Source organism: Thunnus maccoyii, chromosome 10 (assembly GCF_910596095.1).
Source record: "Thunnus maccoyii chromosome 10, fThuMac1.1, whole genome shotgun sequence".
NCBI lineage: Eukaryota > Metazoa > Chordata > Actinopteri > Scombriformes > Scombridae > Thunnus > Thunnus maccoyii.
In genome coordinates this window covers 18,646,116-18,667,210 of record NC_056542.1, presented here as the reverse complement: position 1 = coordinate 18,667,210, position 21,095 = coordinate 18,646,116, and the positions used below count along the sequence as shown (strand labels likewise).

At 39.1% G+C, this 21,095-nt stretch overlaps 1 protein-coding gene across 3 annotated transcripts in view; it reads right to left on the bottom strand.

Moving 5' to 3' along the window:
* LOC121904959 (dynein axonemal heavy chain 11) overlaps positions 1-16,857 on the bottom strand; it is a 38,118-nt gene extending 21,261 nt beyond the window's left edge. For all 3 annotated transcript variants that reach the window (XM_042422803.1, XM_042422804.1, XM_042422805.1), the window contains exons 1-45: positions 16,470-16,857; positions 16,103-16,246; positions 15,760-15,953; positions 15,481-15,670; positions 15,276-15,375; positions 14,917-15,128; positions 14,469-14,690; positions 14,214-14,381; positions 13,930-14,046; positions 13,681-13,818; positions 13,461-13,576; positions 13,108-13,303; positions 12,633-12,737; positions 12,129-12,524; positions 11,381-11,713; positions 10,790-11,044; positions 10,537-10,706; positions 10,232-10,454; positions 9,958-10,074; positions 9,755-9,841; positions 9,505-9,663; positions 9,193-9,276; positions 8,906-9,064; positions 8,696-8,818; positions 7,951-8,073; positions 7,170-7,394; positions 6,996-7,087; positions 6,779-6,905; positions 6,523-6,675; positions 6,202-6,435; positions 4,778-4,909; positions 4,029-4,189; positions 3,763-3,919; positions 3,517-3,662; positions 3,313-3,429; positions 3,083-3,221; positions 2,780-2,872; positions 2,501-2,695; positions 2,325-2,402; positions 2,105-2,237; positions 1,825-1,952; positions 1,363-1,511; positions 1,006-1,156; positions 767-898; positions 102-275 (exon numbers count right to left, since the gene is read on the bottom strand). In XM_042422803.1, the coding sequence (XP_042278737.1) occupies positions 102-275; positions 767-898; positions 1,006-1,156; positions 1,363-1,511; positions 1,825-1,952; positions 2,105-2,237; positions 2,325-2,402; positions 2,501-2,695; positions 2,780-2,872; positions 3,083-3,221; positions 3,313-3,429; positions 3,517-3,662; positions 3,763-3,919; positions 4,029-4,189; positions 4,778-4,909; positions 6,202-6,435; positions 6,523-6,675; positions 6,779-6,905; positions 6,996-7,087; positions 7,170-7,394; positions 7,951-8,073; positions 8,696-8,818; positions 8,906-9,064; positions 9,193-9,276; positions 9,505-9,663; positions 9,755-9,841; positions 9,958-10,074; positions 10,232-10,454; positions 10,537-10,706; positions 10,790-11,044; positions 11,381-11,713; positions 12,129-12,524; positions 12,633-12,737; positions 13,108-13,303; positions 13,461-13,576; positions 13,681-13,818; positions 13,930-14,046; positions 14,214-14,381; positions 14,469-14,690; positions 14,917-15,128; positions 15,276-15,375; positions 15,481-15,670; positions 15,760-15,953; positions 16,103-16,246; positions 16,470-16,685 (7,263 nt within the window). In that variant the 5' untranslated portion in view covers positions 16,686-16,857. The remainder of the gene's footprint in view (positions 1-101; positions 276-766; positions 899-1,005; positions 1,157-1,362; positions 1,512-1,824; positions 1,953-2,104; positions 2,238-2,324; positions 2,403-2,500; positions 2,696-2,779; positions 2,873-3,082; positions 3,222-3,312; positions 3,430-3,516; positions 3,663-3,762; positions 3,920-4,028; positions 4,190-4,777; positions 4,910-6,201; positions 6,436-6,522; positions 6,676-6,778; positions 6,906-6,995; positions 7,088-7,169; positions 7,395-7,950; positions 8,074-8,695; positions 8,819-8,905; positions 9,065-9,192; positions 9,277-9,504; positions 9,664-9,754; positions 9,842-9,957; positions 10,075-10,231; positions 10,455-10,536; positions 10,707-10,789; positions 11,045-11,380; positions 11,714-12,128; positions 12,525-12,632; positions 12,738-13,107; positions 13,304-13,460; positions 13,577-13,680; positions 13,819-13,929; positions 14,047-14,213; positions 14,382-14,468; positions 14,691-14,916; positions 15,129-15,275; positions 15,376-15,480; positions 15,671-15,759; positions 15,954-16,102; positions 16,247-16,469) is intronic.
* Positions 16,858-21,095: the final 4,238 nt, after the last annotated feature.

Genomic DNA, 21,095 nt, shown 5'->3' with positions numbered 1-21,095 from the left:
TGACCATCTGTCAAACCTCTTTGAAAAGTTTGTGTTTCTTGTTTGTGAGTCACATGAACGGTCCTACATGGCTACACTGACTGTAACTCATATGTTCTCACCTGTAACGGTGTACAAGTTTCCATTTCAAACAGAGGCACAGTATCACTCCAGGGCAGGAACCGTCTGGTTTGTGGATCAAGGTAGTAGTCAAACACTGTCCCCTGTGCTGGTAGCTTCACTGTCTTCATTTCTTTGGTCCACCACTGACTGAACTCCACCTGGTAATCATAGAGCTAGACAATCATTGAAGATATAATATCATGCAATAATTCATATCATTTCAATGGACAGCCCCACCATTAGTCCAAATGACAGACAGTTAAGCTTAATTTATTCTTGGTCACTTGACACTCTCGACATGTCTCTCAACAAAGGACGCTGTCGAGCATCACCCTGTATTTATACCTTTGTTACAGAAGTACAAAGACAAGGCAAGTGGAGTGATAACTAAGTGGAGTATTACCAGGAGTATTACCTTTGTAACAAACTATCCAATAACACTAAAGCCCAGGTACACATTTTTCTATCAAAAATGCATCATTTCAATTGTTGAGAGTTTTGAGGACCCAAGCATAAAATAAGCTTTATCAGGACACTGTCATGTCAAAACTCTTGCACAAAAAATGTTCTAAGTGTTGCCTATCAGGTATGTAAAGAACAAAAATGTGAACTGTTATTGTTACCATACTCAATTTCATCGACTTGAATGAGACAAAAATAATACCTGATCTTGATACAAGGCCCCACCAAAAGCCCAGATGCAGGCAAAGGTGAAGTAGGTCTCATAAAGCTCACGTGGAGAGTCAGATGGAATATTTTCTGGTGTAAGAAGGCAATCAAGCAAAGTGCAGAGTGTCTGAACAAGAAGAAATGGGTTAAGGTTATTTTACTGTGTGTGTTTCTGATTGTACAAACATAAAAATGAAGACATAAATACAGTGCACATGCTTGTGTGTTGTGTACCTGCACCATAGAGTTCTCTGGGATAGGAGTGATTGTCTTGAACGTGTTTCTCATCCGTTCTAGACAGCGAGGAACATATTTCTCAAACAGTATGGTAAGGTGGGCCCTTTCTGTCTGGCGTTCCCGTTGGTCAATCCAACTGGTGACGTACCTGAGCAACAATTAAAGCAATCACCTCTTAATTTATTGCTGAGCTGACCTGATCAGGATTTGAATCAATGTTGGCACCCTCATACACATAACATGCTGACTTTGGTACAACAAGCACAAGAAGATGTCAGACAGATGACAGAAAGAAAACAGCACTGAATTAAAAACCTTCAGTGTTAACTATGTGAATAGCTCTGTGTCACTCACGGGTTCCAGCCCAGGTCTTGCTGGTTGACATAGAGGATTCCTGCTCTGGACACAGTGGCAGGAGTGGCCGTTCTTAGGTGACTGATTTCAAACACCAGTCTCATGGATGAGGTGAGCGGCACGCGTTCATTACTGGCTAGAGTCAGGACCTGAAAAATGTTGTGAAGCATTGCGGTTTCTAAATATCATAACATTTGAATGGTCAATATGATGGACAAGACACTACCCAAACGATGAGAAAAACACCTTCATATCTCATCAGGTTTGACAGACTTGCTTTGGAATATTTCAAAGACTCAAGATCACTGTGACATGATTCATCACTCTAGAAAAAGACCTCCAAGTACTCACACTCCGGGAAGTGATTGGTGAAGGAGAGGGAAAGAAACATCTTTTTCTATCTATACCACCTTGGTTGCTATGTGTTGTACAATAGTGTATGAGTGAACAGGAGGGAGGTACCTTGTTGTCATCCATCACTGTGTTGAGTGATTCAATCCACATCGGATCAATGTCTCCATCCAACACAATCCACTTAGGTCCTAGGTGGGAGATGTTTGCCTGCTCTCGCATCAGTGATGCAAGCAAACCTTACACAGAGATTGAAACAAACAACAACTGAGACTGCAAGGGGCAAACATTATTTACACTTCAAAATTGTTAACCATAACACCTACTATCAGTAAGCACTGTTTCTTGTAGCTCTAACTTTTGTTATTCTCATTCAAAATCATCTGTTTACCATCTTTCCACTCGCGAGTTGCGGGATGGATGAAGCCAAACAATTCATCTCTGTCTACTGCCTTTGGATTGAGGTCATTCCAAACTGGCTTTCTCTTCAAGTTTACGTAGGTTTTATGGAGAACTCTCAATATCTATTGAAAAACAAATATCTGATATTTGAAAACTACTCTACAAAATTATGGTGAGGTTTTACAATATACAAGGAATGAAAATCAAACCTGGCTTTTCCCAGTTCCAGCATTTCCAATAACAAAGACAGAATGACGCACAGCCATAAGTTCCACCAACTGCATCACCTGACAAAATAAAGACAGTTTTGATATTTTAGAAACTTTTTCATTCTTTTTTTAAAAAAAAAAAACACTAACAATTTATACACTATATTGTGTCAAACCTTGAGGATAAATGTCTCCTCAGGCTGGAGTCGGAGCTCCACAGTGGTCTTTCTGATGGCCTTTTCAAAGTCATAGTCTCTCTCTCTCTCCACATCCAAGCCTGGGAATAGATCTCCCAACAGTCCCAAGAAGATAGTCACATCTTCAGTCACAATTTTTGGCATGTTGAAGTCCCTCAGAGCACGCATCAGCACCTGAGAAATACCACGCACTTTAGATTATGTATGACAATGCTTCTTTCTCCTTTGGCTGTAGGATGAAGTTCACATATAAGTCACCTGATCCTCTGGTCTTGTCTTGTCTCTTCTCCTCAGTGCTCCTGCCACAACCAGAACAGACTTGACAGCACGCAAACCCCAGTCATAGTGGTCCTAATAGACAAATAAGGATAGACAGTAAAGACGTGTATTACTATGTCTACGCGTGCCATAAATCCTATCAAACAAACTACTAAGATTTATTGAATGGTTTCATGCATTGCTGTGCTCCTGAGGTATAACTGAAAAGATTTATTATTGATGTTCTCTGTTGTAATCTAACATTATGAAATATAACAGTGTGACTAAGTGTTTTTCTCCTACCTGCCTGGAGAGCAGTTCTTTGCAGAGAGTGTACAGAGTGATAAACTTCCTGGCTAAAAGCTTAGCACCACGGAAGCCCTCTGCGACCAACATTATCTCACAAATAAGTTCAGTGTCAGGCACCACCATGGCACAGGGTCTACAGCAGGACAAAGATAGAGCGGACAGTGAACCTCACGCTAAGTAAAAGCACACGAAGGAAGGTAATCAAAGAAGGTTATCATTCCCACCTGAACAGAGCCTTGAGGTTCTCAGGTAGCTCTGTCCTGCCCGCATAGCCAGGATTCATGGTGATGAAAATCCCCACCGAGGGCTTTAAGACAATGTCCGTGTTTAGGAACAGGAACCTGTGAGATTTCACAGAGAGTTAACCTGTTTTTAACAATAAACTGCTACAACATGAGGGACTCATGTATTCAGCTATTACTACTTACCTTTTCTTTTTAGAGCGAATGGCGTCCTGTATAGTTTTGACCTGCACTGCTACTACAGACAGAACATCCACAGGAATACGATTGAACTCATCAAAGCAGCCCCATGCTCCAGTCTGGGCCAGACCCTTGTAGATATTACCAATCGACTAAAAATAAACAGGAACTGCATTTAGGACTGATGCATACATGTTTACTGAAACAACTGATCAATATATGAACTAAGCAAAGGGCTGTCAAATTTCAAACCTTGTAGTCCATCTGTTCAGAACAGTTGAATATGTACACCATGACGCCCATTGCTCTGCCAAGATCCTTAGTGGTCTCAGTCTTCCCTGTTCCAGCGGGACCTGCTGGGGCTCCACTCATGGTCAGGTGGAGTGACTGAGTCAGGGTGATGTAGCACCTAAACTTGCCCATGGCAATAGCACACAGAGAAACATACAACACTGAATGTAGCAAATGTGTTGAAACGTTAAATGCATAGGTTGAACACTGATAAGGAGCAATCTTACCGGTCCGTGAGGGGAGTGATGACTAGACGTGGTGTATTTCCAAGATACTCGTAAAGGTAAAGAAACTGAGCATCACAGATATTAACAAAGCAATGGCGCTGCTGCTCATTCCAGCAATGTCGGAGCTGGGAAAGCCACTGGAAGGCCTGTGAGGTGGTGACCTGTGAACACAGTTGACATCTATCAAACTATCTTAAAGGCATAATATGTCACAAGACATACAGCACAAGTAGATACTAGGAGCAGGCAGTATGATAATTATAACTAGTTCAAATGTTTTGCTTCTAAGTCTATAATCTATATTTTTGTCTATCCATTTCGTTGAAATGAAAGCTGTGCCTTTATTTATATTTTGTTTAAAAAAAAAAGTGAATAAATGTACTGTTGTTATTTGTTAATTTGTTACAACAGCATATTTATTTGTTAACTCAAAAAACAAACATATAGGTTGCAAATGGAGAACTGAACTATTACTATACGGGTTGTGATTTTCAGTGAATTCTTAATCTAACTTTCAAAAGCAAAATTTAAAGGAGGATCTAAGGATAGGGGATATCACATGCTGTGCAGATTGTGAAGCCCCTTAAGGCACATTTGTGATTTGTGATATTGGGCTATATAAATAAAACTGATTTGACACTACGATATGTTCATTTACATAACTATATGAGATTTTTTTTATAATGTCAGAGTTAGTTCAATCAGACAAAAATCAAATGCAGATCATGAGATGACTTATTGGTGTTAACCTTTTGTGCAATAAGGCTTGCAACAACATCTCTAGCATGCACATCAATAGTGCATATAGTCATGATCTTCTGCCGGTCGCCTGAGCTTAGGTCACCCAACAGGATGCTGATCAACAAGTTCAGTTGAGAAATCTGGAGGAGATAAGAAAAACAGTTATTCTGGGCGACAGTTAGGATTTTAGGCAAACATGAAAATTTTAAATTCACATAAGATTTCTGAATTGTCATCATTCTGATATAACATTGCTTAGACATTTCCTGTCTTGCTTGTATTAGTACTGTTCATACACTTGTATTTGTAAAGGTTGTAAAGGGAGGGGGGGTCTATGGGATTATGTTTAAAGAAAAAACTTACAAGTTGTTAACACCCCAATTGTATTGGTGTAAAGTACTGTTTCTGAGTCAGCATCATGCATGCTGCAAATGCAGCTTATATGAATGTGGACCCTGTGGATTTATTGATTTGGCAAAAACAGCACTGAACACAAATCAAGGATTGTGACTTAAGAAACAATCAAAAGTAATCTTGTGCTCTTATTTTGACCAAAACATCACTGGATATCTTGCATTTATCACAGGTCCTGTATGACAGCAGATCTAATCAGTGCAGTACAGTGGGTTGAACGGAGAGAGAGATTATTCAAACAGCAGCCAAGGACATGCTAACCTTAAATAGTGCTGATGAAACTGACAAGAGTAATAATACTACTGTGAGCATAGCCCACAACAAGGGGCTCAGGTCACTGACTCTCCTGTGATTATGATGGCATTATGGAAAATGTGTCCATCCTCTTTTCCAGCTGCCACTTAAACCTCAGATTACACACAAATCCATGTAAATGTAGTACAATCTTAACATTTAAATATATATACATGTATGTATGCCGTATGTGTAAATACAATTATATTTTAAACCAATAATGTAATTTTACACCAACTGTCAATTAATATATTATGTGATGTTGAAATAATACTGATAGCAACCCGAAGAGGAGCCAGTTTATGTTTAATATGTGTTTGAGGTGAGAGATACATGTTTTTTAAGGAGTTATTCTTATTTCTAAATATTAGGTACTCCTTGCAATAATATGCTACAATCCCATTCAACACATCACACATTATGGTATCACCAATTAACACAGAATTAAATCAACACCCCTCTCACAACACCATAACAAGAAACTGTTAGTTACTATACATACTGCTGCTTATGTATGTGGCCCAATATCTTCAAGTGAAGTTTCAGCAATTTAAAGATGAAGTTTATTGCAAAAGGCCCTCGTCAAGCAAATATTCAAAAAAATGTTCATGTTCATTATTTTGGATCTTCAGCAGCTTTTCTTCTGTGCAGCGCTGACTTGTTGAGAGCTACTTTTTATTACTAGTATTTAAATGTTACTGTGTTAGCTCATCCTAAAATGTACCTGTTTCTTGTTGTAGTCTTTCAGTGCTGACTCAAATCCTTCTTCCAGTCTTTTAAACACCAGCTCCATGTCATTACTCCACCAGATCTGAGATCCAGTGAGAGCAACTTGGGCAGGGAAGTCGAGAATCCACTGCTCTCTGGGTCTGTCCTCGTACACAGACACGGCCTCAGACAGGTGACCCCTGACACATTCCTTCATGGACTCTTCCAGACAAGTAAGCCATGCCTCCACCTGATATCAAGTATTCTTATCATTAGTGAAATTATGAAAAATTAGAAAGTTAATTCAGAATCTTTGATACTGAATGTAATGTCTTACCGGCCCATTACAGCAACATCCAGTCTGGAAGGGGACATATTCCCTTTCTTTGCTGTACATTCCCACTGCAAGTCTAGGATTATCCAACTGTTCATTTCTGGAGAATTCCAGATCTGACATGTTGTCAAATAATTTTGAGAGGTGGACAGTTACCTGAAAAAGATGTTGAATGTTTTATGTCACATACAGTTAGCATAAAAATAGTGACACTTGGATTTCTACTACAAAAGTTTCAGAAAATTCTACACAAATGTACCTCTTTGGGACGACTCCCTTTAGAGAGAATGTCCAACAAGTCTGCAGATGAAATAAAGTAGAATCTTGGAAAGGCAAGTCTCTTTGTCTCCAGGTATTCAGCAAGAGCTTTTTCACACAATGCCAGCCTGTTGTAAGAAAAGATGCAGGAATATTACGCACAAAACATCAAACTGTCGACAGTACAATAAAAATCAAAGATTAAAATAAACATCAACCTTTTCTGAAGATCCCCCAACTTCTCATATAGTTCAGGCTTGTTGGTGGCCTCAATGACATTTTTGGTCTTAGTGCTGTCCAACATTAACTCCTGAAAGAAACCACATTTAAAACGTTGAGAACAGTGGAATTAGCATACGTGCATGACTTAAGACTTAAGACTAAGTGCAGACCTGAAATTCTGCATCTATAACGTGGAATCTGTGTGTATCTGCAGGCAGCTGTTGGCAGATGTCATCACAGCCTTTGAAGATGCTTTCCAAGTAGGCCCATGTCCTCTGGACCTCCATCCAGACCATCAGCACAGAGTCAGCCACAGTGAGCTGTTTTTGTAGTTCCACTACTTGGAGAAGGAAGTGATCGACATGCTTGCTCTGAAAGATGCCCTGGAGCTGAAGCTTGAGGATGAGGACATAGAGACATTTGAGCATAGCCTGTCAAAAGGTCCGACCTAAAACTCAAACATGTCAAACTACCACCCAATCTGTGGTAAAAGAGAGCCATATCTTGATAACCTCACATCATCACATGTATCAGTTTAATTCCCAAGCATATTCATCAGCTAGCCATGCCATAAAAAAGTGGGGGAGGGAAACAGTCTGTTTACACAAAGACAGAGGCACTAAAGTGGCAAGACTTCTAATTGCTGGCTATAACCCCCCAATACATCTGGTGTACATGTACAAAGACTGCCATGGTGCAACAATGCCCTGTGTCTGACAGCAGCTATAAATCTGAGGACTCAATAGGGACCTCTCCACTCTCAGCTGTGCTGTTAGACAGTCAGACAGGGCGGCCCCTTCCTGCATTCTCATCTCTATTCAGCACTTAACTATCAGTGCTTCTCACAGACAACTGATCTTGAGAACTAGTTGTTGTGCTTTACAGCCATTATGCAGTTTTCTACGCTATAAGGTCACACAAAGAATCTCTTTAAGTAACTTAGAAATTTACCTGATGATCTTCAAGAGTTTCAATAAGTTCCTCGTCACATTTAAGAAGTGGCACAGAGGTTTGGTAATGATCTTCATATGAAAGCTCCATTGACGCCCACATTTGACTTATTTCTGTTACAACCTGAAATAAAATAATGGACAGCACAATCCTGACGATGTTTGACTAATAAAACTCTACTGTAAAAGATTTAATAATAGTAAAACATCTACTAATGGACCGTGTTCATAAGATTTACACTCTTTAAATGTAGTCCTAAACTTTGATTCAAGAGTTTGGACATCTATCTATAATGCAGAGAACTGTGAAGGATTTGGTTTGTTAATTCAGGGCCTTATTCTTCAGTTGAAACTAGAGCAGCAACAATTATGATTGACAGAACATTAATTAGTAATCATTTTAAAAATCAATTGTTTAAGTAATTTGTTGAGGAAAAATGACAATTCATAGGTTCAAGCTTCTCAACTGCTTATGTTTGTCCTAATCTTCTATGATGGTAAAATTAATATCTTTCGGTTTTGGACTGTCAGTTGGATAAAACAAGACATTTGAAAATATCACCTTGGGAACTTGTGATAGACGTAGCAAAAGGGTAATGTTGACCGATGTTATAATGGGTAATGTTTTCTAGAAATCTATGAAGTGGGGATAACTGTTCATATATCCACACCTTGCTGTGACATTTTAATTTAAAAGTTAACTTATAAATTGCTTAATAACATAGCGTTAATAACTGAGGAAGAACCTTCTCAATGGCCATTTCTTTGACCGCCTTATCCACTATGTTGCGAACTTCCTCTTCAAAAAAGTGGAGTTGCAGAGCCAAGAGGTCTTCCAAGGTGGTACTATCAGTCACGGTGAAGTCCATCTATTTAAAAAATAATTATTGTCATGACGTAAAGACTCAAATTTTTATGTTGCAAAAAAAAGACCTCTACTGTGGTTATATATGCACCTGTGTTGTTCTAATTAGCTGCACCCAATGGCGCTCCCGTATTGCCAGGTTCTGTAGCTGACTCACGGCCCGCAGTGACGTCAACATGTTCTTTACATAAAGGTCTAACCCGGAATACACATCCCACATGCGGGCCTCTTTGTCAAGCTTCCGTATGTCCTACACAAACAGAAGGTAGGTAAACATAATTAGTTATTAGGGGCATCTGTTACAAACAGCAATGGTGCATGACAGCAAGACAGCAGGAGAGATGTGCTGGTGTGATGTAGCACTGTTGGTGACCTCACCTTGGCAAACCTCCTCAATTCTGCATCCATCTGGTCCACGTTTATCTGCCTCCATTTGGTCATTGTCCAGTTTTCCACACTGCTCTGTATAGATAAAGACGCATGCAGAGGGGTCAATGGGCTGAGGGTACTTAATGGGGACGTTTAGAGGCTACATGGTATTCACAGAATCAATGACAGCCTCCAAAAGGACAGGCTGGTCAAGTTATTGAGTTATTGGGTATTGTGGTATGGTGATGAGGCCTTCTGCTCTATTTCCATTTCCTTAAGAATAGTGACATTTAAGTGTACAATATGCATTAAGCTACTTACCTGCACAAAAACAATAATGTCCCACAGTTCTTTGAGGACCGTGATCTCTCGTCTGCAGAGCTTTATGTCTCTATAGTCAGGGATAGTGACGTCAAATAGATTTGTAGACTCTTGCAGCTCTGCTACCTCTTTCTCCATGTCTCGGATTGCTTTTTCAGACTGGAAAGCAACATGCAGTAATTGTTATCCAAAGGGTGTGATACAGTGTTAATATTTTAATCCAATAACCAAGCAATAGCTGAACTCCTACTTTCTCCAGTTTGATGTAGGGATGCAGTGTTTTGTAACTGAAAGGGGCAGTTGCTCTGAACATCTCCCTGAATTGGCTTGTTTTCACCTGAAAAATAAGAGATGCCAGTTTCAATATCTTCACACTGGTGAATATGAGACAATAGTTTCAATACTGTGCATATATCATTTATCTGGAAATAGTAGCTAAAAGTGACTTTTCACCTCAAATGCCATGCAACATCTTCGTAAAACTAGCACTTCTGCATTTTGCATGGGTGCCACCTCATGCCTCACTTTCAAGGCCAGTTTTTTAGCCCCACTCCATTTTTCAGGGAGTTCCTAAAGAGAGAGTTATTTTGTATTTTAAAAGGTAGCAAGGTCATTAAATTAATATACAGTATTCTGATTCTTTGACAATCAATTAACAATAATTTGGTATCATATTATTAAATGACTTGCAAGTGAAATAGGAGAAGAATCCTACTCCTTTCCTTACCTCCAGCTGAGAATAGACCTGGTCTGTTATGATCACTCCGTATCGTTCCAGGAGGATTATTGTGTCTCTAAGAGGCTCGAACATCTTGTCTGTGGCTGTTTGTCTGTCTCTTATAGCCAGCAGGTGACTCATAACTTCCACCAAGCCACTGTGGTCTCCTTTAACCACAGGCCGGGCTAGCCCTTCAATAGTGGTTCGGACAAACTCTTTCAGCTCATCAAGACTGAGTGGGAGAGCATGCAGAGTGAGATGACTGATGGTACAGTTTTCTTTGCATTTATTAGCCAAGCAGAACTCAGTTTTACCTGTTGGTGACATATGTCAAGAGATGCTCCTTGAAAAGCCAGCTCCACTTTTTTATTGTGTTAAGAAGACTGACTTTGAAGAACTTGATATCCACCCGAAACCATCCATCAAACACTGTGAAGTCTTCAAGCTTGGAAGTTTTAGAGTACAGGTCCTCATAGAAATCTATCTGTAAAATTAAGACCATGGTAAATTAGAAACAAAATTTGTTTATGGAACATCTGTAATTCACGAGTTTAAAGAGCTTTTCACCTGTTCTTTGAAGTTATCGACTGTAGGCGGGCTCTCAGGGAGTACATCTGCACTACAAGCCTCCATCTCTTCAGTTGTAAGTGCACGTCCATACAGGAGAAACTGGCTGAGAAACTCAACCCTGTCATCTTGCCATAGATGGGTGTAGCAATCAAACTTTCTCTGGTAATTTATGGCTTTCTTGAGGACATTCTCCACTCGCTCCATTATTTCCTGTCTCAGGTCCAACAAATCTAGCATGTCATCCATTACACTCTGTAAGGGATATATGACATGACACATGACATCAGGAGTATTTATGATTTGTAGAAGAGTACGTTGTAATGAGTTTAGAAAGTTTAGGCAGTCACAGTAGGCGAATACACTTTTGGCTTGTTTTTGGTCAATATACTGTAGAACACTTTTCCATACTGGACCTATTTTAACAATTTTGAAGTAAACAATGTACAAATACAGAATGCTATGCAGAAAAGTTACTGGATACTACCATAATAATATAGGTACCTGTCAAAAGTTCAAAAAAATTCAGTATATAAATATGCTCTTAGAAAAAAAAAGTCTGTGGTAATGTTAAAATCTACAGCAGAGTACCTGATAGCTCTCCATGCTCAGATGAGCAGCCACTCTGTTGATATTCACTGAAGTCTTGAATACATCTCCGACCAGTCCTTCTATCAGCTCGTAGAGACCATCCCCTGCGTCTCGCTCCAGTGAGGGAAGGAAGGCCATCCCTGAGCCATTAAGCATCAACTGAGCTTCAAATAAGGGGGCCTGCTTTGGCCAAGACTCCATGTTGTCCATAAAGAACTGGAGAGAGTGGCTGATGTAGCTAAAGAGCCCCTCCACCACCATCTCATCCACATACTCCAGGTAGGACTGCCATGCTTCTGAAGCAGGGTCAGCATGGAAAAGGACCATATTCTCCTGATGAAATTGAGGGATATTGGAGAGATGGTGAGCACAAAAACAGTCAATGTCAGTCAAATTTAATTTTATCCATTTCAGAATAACACCTTCCCAAGTATTGGAACATATTAAAATACATTAAAGTAACATCATTTTTGGATATCATGAAATATTAGATTTAGCTGGTCATATTTGAATCCAAGTGCAAATTATGAAATGAATAACATTTGTATAAATGTTTTAAATTGCCTGTGAACAGAATTGCTCTTTCAATGGGTTGTAATCCTATAGTAGAGACAAATATCTCTACCGCATGCTAGAAGGTTTTGGAATCATGCCAACCATTTTTAGTGTTTCCTTACAGCAACACAAGCCTACAGTACACATGAAAATGCATAAGAGTGAATATTATCATAAATCCAGCCATATGCACCTGTACCAGCTTGTGGATAGAGTCCCCATCCTTCTTTATGGAGCTGTATATCTTGTTGACACGGTCTCCCCTGTCTTCCAGCTGTATAAGTGAGCCTCTCTTGTTGTCCTTCCTGCAAAACATGGCCTGTTTGCTCCATCCCTTCATCATTGACTGGATGGCTTCGCAGTTTTCCTTGGCTCTGCTGACTCGACATACAAGGTCATGGACCATGTCTTTGGTGGTGCTGATAAAGCTCCAGCAGTCCTGGTCTTGCCATGTAAGGTCAGTCTCTGCTCTTGTCAATTGCAGGTCTATGGACACCAGCTCAGCTCTGATGAGAGGAAGTTCCACCTCTAGCACTGTGTGCTTAAGCTTGTTGTACCATTGTACTAGCAGCTGCAGACTGCTCACATACTGGAGAAAAAAAAACTCTTTTGAGGTAAACGATAATATGACAGGACCATTGCTTATTGTTTAACTTCAACAAGCGTGCATGAGTATAAGTGAGCTCATGTTTCTAACCTTTGTGAACATGTCACGCTTCTCAAAAACAGTCACTGCAGCTGCAGGGATGTTGATCTGACTGAGAGTTTGAATATATTTCACATCTGTCAAGACTTCAGTCAGCTAAGGAGTGAAAAGAAACAGTGATTAATCGATATCCATAGTCACAGTGGGGTGGTGGTAAAATGTTTTATCTCAACTAACGGAATCCCTGGGAGGATGTATTTTAATTTGAATGAAATAACTATATGAGTAAGGTTATGTCTACACGTCAGTAATAAAATCATGTCTGGTTCTGTCAGCAGTATATTTTCAAAAGTTATGAACAGATTTCTTTGAAAATAAAGGACATTTGACCCAGGGAACAATTTAGCACAATTTGGTGGTGACATAAAAGAGTTTATTTTACAGTACCTCCAAAACAACTGTTCAGCATTGTAAGAGACTTTCACAGCAAGTACCTTCAATTTTATAGGAACATAACATCAATTACCTTTGGATTGAAGTTGACTGAGATCAAGCCACATGAGGTATTTCTTGAAATCAGGGGCTGACTGAGGTTGATCAAGCAGGCCTGTTCTAAACCAGTACACCACTCAGAGTAAATGTCTTCCTCATATCGGTCCAGGAGACTCAACATCTCCATGTACATGTGGTACTCTGTCACCATCTCTACACCTCCCGTAGATCTGAAAATATTGCATAATTATCAAACAGCTGTCATTTATTAGTCTAGCACAATAGTAATTTCTTACCTGTTCTATCTATTGTATATGTACATCTATTTGTCTAATTGTCTAACTGATTTATTCATTCATTCACTGGAAGTAGTAAAAATGCACTGACGTGTCAAACAGTAATCTGATTTTTTCCCAAGGGGTTTGAATGCGTTCTCGGAGCATTTTTGCCCACTTTAAAGCTCCAGACGTGTGAGCCATGTTCTTATTCAGACCACTCTCCATCTGTAAACACAGAAAGAATGGTAAATAGGTGCAATAGGTACATAGGTACAATTCTTATTGTGCCTTGGATACATATTGCTAATATCCCATTTTGCTTACAGTACCTGATTGAGCTGGGATTTAAACAGACATTTACATTTCTCCAGTTCTTCTCTGAAATGTTGCTGCAGTAGAGGGAAATTGGGACTGAATATCTGTCGAATTTTTCCTCGCTCAAGGAAGGGTCCCACAATAGTTAACAGCTGAAGGACAAAATCAGAAAAATGTTGGTGCCCCACTTGGTAGCTCTGTCACTGACTATTCACTTTATCTATACTGTCATCAAAATCATCCTATTATCCAGTCTTGCTTACTTTGAGTGCTGATTCAAGTCCTGAGCAATCCTTAAAGGCCAAGCATAGAAGGCTGGCAAGGCGGCATTCAAAGTCCATAATCTTCACCTTGAAATCCTTATACTCGTTTTCAAAATCCTTATGAGAAAGTTAACAATTAATCAGAATTAAATGATGAGTACAACTGTGTAAAAGAATGCATTGTGAATATTTTTTGCAGTTGCAGGATCTGTAAAGTAGCGGTTTAAGAAAATCTTACTGGACAGTATAAATGCCTATAAAAAGTCATTTTTAGACAATTTCACCTCAGAGTTGCAATCAAGTGGGCTGTTTTCACTGTGCTTCAACATGTGGCAGTGGCTACAGAATTCTCTGTACAGCTGAGCAGCGTGCTCACTGTAGAGTTTGCCTTTAAGTCCACCAAATTCCAGTTTTTCCATCCGCTGATAGTCCAGCATTATTTCAAACAAGTCCTGCAAAGGGAACATATTATAAAAGGGAACAAAACAACATAAAAATAAAACCAGACGTCTGAATACAAAATGAAAATACAATCTCACCTCCAGCTGTAGCATGCGATTAAGGAACTGGTTGAAATGTGCAAAAATCATGGCAGATGGGAAATCCCAGGGTGCATGTTTCGCATGGTTGGCCAACCTCTCCCTCTGGGTCTGGTAACTCTCTCTGAAACATCTGAAGACTTTTATCACCATCTTTACCATTTGTAGACTTTCCTCTGGATCCTCTCTAAGTAACAGATCAGCAGAGAGGTATGTAGAAGCCTGTAAGGTAAGATTTTATCTGTGAATTTGTTTCTAAGCACACACTGACAGTCTACAACTTAAGTCAGAGTAACACAGATTGACTAACATCAGCAAAACATCACTGACAAAAGAATCTGTATTTTATTGTGACCTTTTCCATGCACTGTGTCTAATTGCATTAGTGGCATAAATGTGTCACTAGATGTATTCAATCACTACTAGTGTTTCCCATGAAGAGTTTTACCTGTTCAATGAGCAGATTGCAAAGTTCCTGAAGTAACACCACGATGCGTGCCGGTCTTTGATATGGCTGGCAGTTAGTCCAGATAAGGAAAAGAGTGTGAAACAGTGCAGGGATGAATGTTTCAAAGTGAGGAAATCCTTTCTTTTCCAGTTGAGACAGTTGAGCACACAGTGGTTGTAGATGGAGGTCAATGTCCTGGGCCTCTTGCAGTGCTTTCAATTGAGAAAAAAAGGAAATATAAACAACATAATGAGAGAAAACAAGATGTGATAAACACATGATGATGTACATAAAACATTTCAGATTACAGAAGGGACTGTATGTTGTCTGGCTTGGAAAAAGACACCAACTAATCTTACCATCAAATACATTCTCTATTAGAGTCTTGATTGTTGGATGATAGCTGCTATCCATCATCTCTAACATCTTTGCCATCTTCTGAACAATGGGACTCTGAAGCTACAAGTGAAAGTACCAAAAGCTTTAACAGGGAAAGGAAAGTTAAGAGATGAAAATAATTCATATCACAATATTATTGAAGATCCAGAGGAAAAGGGAGCATGCCTGATGATAAACGTTCTGAATATTGCTCTTCCTGGAAGCCCAGAACTTCAGCTCAGCGTTGGGTCCTGGATTACAGCCTGTCATAAGTAGGTCTGATGAATCCTCCTTCAACATTTTCTGGATCAGATTGGTCCAATCGATGACTTGGGTTTCTATGGCATGGGCTAGTGCCCTGTCATAGTTATCATACCTGAGGGTAAAAATATATGTTGAGGGTGTTTCTGTATTGCTTATAGCATCAAGGTCTCTAATACAAAGATAAAATGTGTGTTTCCTCACATTTCAAAGGTACTGGAAACATTGTCCATCCAATCGGTCACTGTTGGGATAGGGAGGACCATTTTCCCTAAAACCTGACCCCATACAACTGATGTCTTACTGCATACGCTCTCGACATTTCGAATAATGTCCTCAGACATCAGATTTGGCCACATTTGGTGGTTAAGGTTGTTTGACAGCAGTGGAACGCATACCTTAAGAAACACAAAATAGAATGAAAATTTATTCATCCAGTCTTAAAGGCAAGCTGGAAAACACATCTGCACAACCAAAATAACTGACATAACATGCAGCAAATTGCTTTTTTATGAGATAAGTGTAGGATGGAGGGTTTGAGGATCACCTGTTCAACTGTGTTTGACAGCTGCAGTAGTGGTGAAGGAGACAAGAAGCCAAAAAGCAGAAGTTCCCTGTAGTTCTCAGAGTTGATGGGGACAATTCGCTTCTTGAGAATGTAGATCTGCTTGTTTCGGGATAAAGGTGGGACCTGTGTTTAAAAAAATAACCACAAGATTTTACTACAAACAGATATGACACTTAATATAGGTTAAGTAAAGTCTGTCATGCTCAATCCATAAATAATAACATTTTGCAAGTTCCCTAAACTTCGTGTTAGCTAGCAGTTGTCAAATATACATGCTAAGTTATTATGTTATCTAATAATGTACTAAACTAGCTTAATGGTTTTGGATATTCTGCAACAGCCATACCTCCTTAGAAGCAACCAAACAACCTTTTTGTGATGAAAAGAAAAATATAATATTCTCTTTTTCAAACAGGTCCTTCAAAAGTGCCTGGAACTCTTCGTGGACTGCACTTTTCTCCCATGTTTGGCGCTGAAGTCTCAGAAGCCCACAAACTTTTTCCTCGACAAACTTCACTCTGTCGTCCTCAAGAAAAGAGGGCACGCTTTCCTCGTCGGACATGGTTGCTCTACCAACACGACGTACTGTAGTCCCGTCACTTCCTACAACGAAACGTAAAAAAAGGAAACTTATTTGTGACGGCAGCTCTAGAAACTATCCCCTGAATTATTTACTTCGTATTAAAATAGTTTTACTACATGCTTGTCTGCAAAGGAGACTGTCATGAGCTGTACAGTCCTGGGGGCGGTTCAGCATTCCGTTGCTTAGCAACAGACACTGCCCTCAATCACTGCCAGGTTTGTATGTTTGCTAGCTCCAAAGTGTGAAACCTTGTTCACATTGAAAGTCGTGAAGATTTTAAAATTCATTTAACACGGCATGTTATATCAATGTAATATTTATCATTATAAGTTACTGCTGAATGTACCATTTAACATTATTTTAGATGAACCAAAATATAGGCTAAAGCAGGTTCTTTGCTCCGCTGAAGTACAGTGGCAAAGGACACACAATACATATACAGTTTTATAATGACCAGCATGACCTATAATTCCTGTTGGCTTGCTGCTCTATGTGCAGTTATGATTTTCTTCTGTTTAAACCCTGTGCTGTTTATTCTGTTTATTTTGTTGGATAGCCCACTGTAGGCTTTACATCATTTTCCTCTTGTGTAAGTCCTGCTGGTCTCTGTTATCAATTTATTAGGATCCTCATTATCTAATGCCATGACGTCAGCTAGTCTTCCTGGGGTCAGACACAGAAATCACACGTTTTAATAAACAATTATATACATTATATACCTTCAGACTACAAAGATCCATTATCAAATTAGACACCACAAACAAAACAACAACAAACAAAAAACAATCAGCAAGCAAGATGAGTCATCTACTGTTCTTTCATACAGTTAATTGTATTAAGTGCTCTTTTATTGTTTTCTTGAAAGCGGCTCTGGTATTTGTTTTAATAAGGTGATTTGGTAGAGAGTTCTATCCTGTAATGGCTCTGTAAATTACAGTAGATTTGAGGGGATTTGTTCTGGGTCTAGGTGGCACTTGTAAAGAGACAAAGTGAAGCATAAAACATATAAGCGTTCATATACGTTCACATTTAGTTTAGTTTAAGAGACATTAAACTTCATGTCTATGTATAAGTTCTAGCCTACTGATTGACATTAATTGCCATGAACTAGAGTCATTTCATCACAAATTGTACTCAGTATGGTGTATATATGTCTAGCTACATCCAAATATTTCTGGTTTGAACAGGTACAAATGAGTGACTCCTTTTATGACAGAACTCGACATGAAGGAACCTATGTGTTGGTGTTGGAGCCACAGACTGTAGTAAAATGTATGTGATGTGTTTGACTAGTTTGACTGTTGTCTTAGCAGCTCAGCACTGTACCCAGACAATGCCATTTACAAGGGGGGCTAGGGTTTACTACACCTAATTTCAGAGCAGCCTGGTGTTCTGAGTGCTTTAAACAAATAACGAAATGGTACTTTTGGAGTATCTTAGAGATTTAATGAGCTGAGTGGTATGTTGATAAATTAAGATATGCATTTTTACAGCATGAAAACACATTGAAGAAAGGGGACACAACACAGGATTTGGCTAAAGCACTGATTATATGGTGTGAATTTAAAAAAATGCAGCCTTTAATGTTCATTGGCTTTCTTTTTCTGCTTTTTTCAAATCAAGAAACGGTGAGACGAGTGAGACAGACTCCTCAGGTTTGCAGGTGGCACTACCATTTTGGACCTCATCACTAACAATGACAAGACCACCTAAGGGGAAGAGATTGCCTGCCTGTTGCTATGGTGCTAATAACAAGTTGGAAGCAATGCATTCAAGCAGTTAAGATGAAGATGGCTCCTGATGTAATCCACACGCTCATTTTACTCTGAAAATCAGCACAGATGTTAACATGGTTGAGAACATGAGTCATTCAATTTACTGAGGACCAGAAACCCTTACAGCCTAAAATGGAATAGGATCATTATAACTATCATCACAATATAAAAAAGAGATAGAAAGGTCAGCATCTCACAAACCACTTTGCGTGCATTTACAGCTATGCATCTTTCCATCATCCATCATAGTTTGGCCTCTCTGTCAATAAAGAAAAAAAATAAATAAATAAATATTGTTTTCAGTATCTAATGTAAGTGAATCACGTTGTCTCTGATCCAGGAGCTGTAAAGTGTGGAAGACTGACTGCACTAATCATGCCCTCCCAAGCAACCTTAAACTATTCCTTAAGACACAATTCTGTTCAAACCTGGCACTATACCTACCGCCTCGACCATTTTCCTGCCAAGGCTTGTTACACTGCTGAGCTAGCCATCCTAATATTTCCCTCGACTGCTTGTTGTCCACAAAGAATGTGCTGCAGTCTGACCATCAATACTTAAGTTCATTTATCACTTGCAGGTATTGTCACTTGTATTAAAATTGTTGTTCTGACATGGTGCATAATGTGTTTGCCTTGATTAATCTGTTAATTAATAATACTGCAGTTTACAACACGTTAGGGTTGTGTTTGTTCTCTTATTGTATATGTTGCACTTTGTCTTTTGGCCTTCAAAAATTGCACGAGGTACATTTGTAATATGAAGCAGCTCATCAATGACTGGCAGCGACAACAGATTTTTTGTTGATGGTGCTGTATTGATTCCCAAACTGAATCACATAACAGCACTCCATCATGACACCCCAGTCATATCCAACAAGCAGCGGCGAGCAAGCAAGTGTCTTATTTGACTCTTAAATTTGTTATGTTTGTTTGATGATGTACAGTTTCTAATTAGCGGACTTAGTATCTAAACCACAGGGATGTATAAAAGTACCAATGTATTATGCTGAATGATCTTCCTCTTACAGTAAGAAATGTTTTTTCTAGCTATAAGTGGTGTAAGATTGCTAGTGGTGTCTTACTTTATCAGCAGGCAAACACTTAAGCATGATTATGCATCTAAGAACACCACAATATTACTTTATAGGGTTTTTATTAACATGTGTCATTTAACAAAAAACAATGGCAAGTTTCACTAACAAGTACAGCTTAAGTATACCTTCTTCAAGAAACTGCGTCACCTGCAGTGACTATTATGAAAATGACATATTAAAGCATTTGCAGTTTTAAGTTGGCACCGTTTACCACCCTACTGCTATTATAATTATTATTTTACAGCATTTGAAAAGAGCCACCATATTGAGTACTTTTAAAAGGTATATTAATTGATTGAACAAAACAAAAAGATGATGGGGAAATGGAAAATGTATTAAATGATTGACTAAGATTTTAGCTAATATAATATGTGTGTTATTCTCAGTTTTTGTTTTGTAATGGACGTGACAGTTTACGTGATCAAATCAGTTAGCTGAAGTTGCTGCACACATGATGTAATTTGGAGTTCTACTGTATATTATAGACCCCAACAGTCCAACCTGCTGTGTGTATAACAAATCTGACCCCAGGATGTGAGTAGGTCCACACCACAAGAAGGAGCCCTCTAGGACCCTGTAGACTCCATAGAGTAGGGCTCCTTTCAATAAAGATCATAATTATTTCTAACAACCTTGGTTGACATGGGAGGAGAATCCATTCTTTCCTTCTCTCATTTTTTATTCTTGTTTGATAAAGATGAAATAAACCATTGGCTATATTATAGAGAAACTAAATTAAATATATCATTTATTTGCACAGTGGATATCACTGTATACTTGAGAGTTATGGTTTATGTGAGCCTCTGAAGTTGGTGATGGCGTCTCTCAATGTGCGCACCGTCACCAACAGTGGCGTCCTGCAGAGGGCACTGGCTTTTCTCTTTTGGCAGACTTTCATGTAGTTCCAGAGGACCTGGAGATCCAGCGGGGGAAACGACAGGTTGAGACAGTTTGTCAACTTAAAACGTGTTTATTTTAGATAGATAGATAGATAGATAGATAGATAGATAGATAGATAGATAGATAGATAAAAATCAAAATTAATCTCGCTTTATTTTTATTATTCTTATTATAGGCCTAATAGTGATCAAGCTGCTGTGACAAGTCCAGAAATCAATTTGTAAGCCATATTTAAAAACAGACACGTCATGAAGGGGCCACGCTGCATGCGTCTGTTGTTTGGTGACCTCCCCTGCATATAATAATTGATCACATTGACTAAATAATGATATCTTGTCAGTCATTCCGTCATAAGTCGTTGCTCCACCTGTCTCCAGATACACAAACACGATAAACTAGTTTCCATGTGTTCGAGGCAAATAATAGCGCACAAGTGGAGAATTTTTTTGCCCTGTAGTGAATGGACGCCCCTGTAATGAAATGTTTTTTTTAAAAAAAGGCAGGACTGCTGTGCGCTCAACCTGTGGTGAGATCTCTGTGGCAGATCACACAAAATCCTACCAGATAGTGCTAAAGCTCTTGGGGTGTTATGTAAGCCCTTAGAATGAACAAATTTGT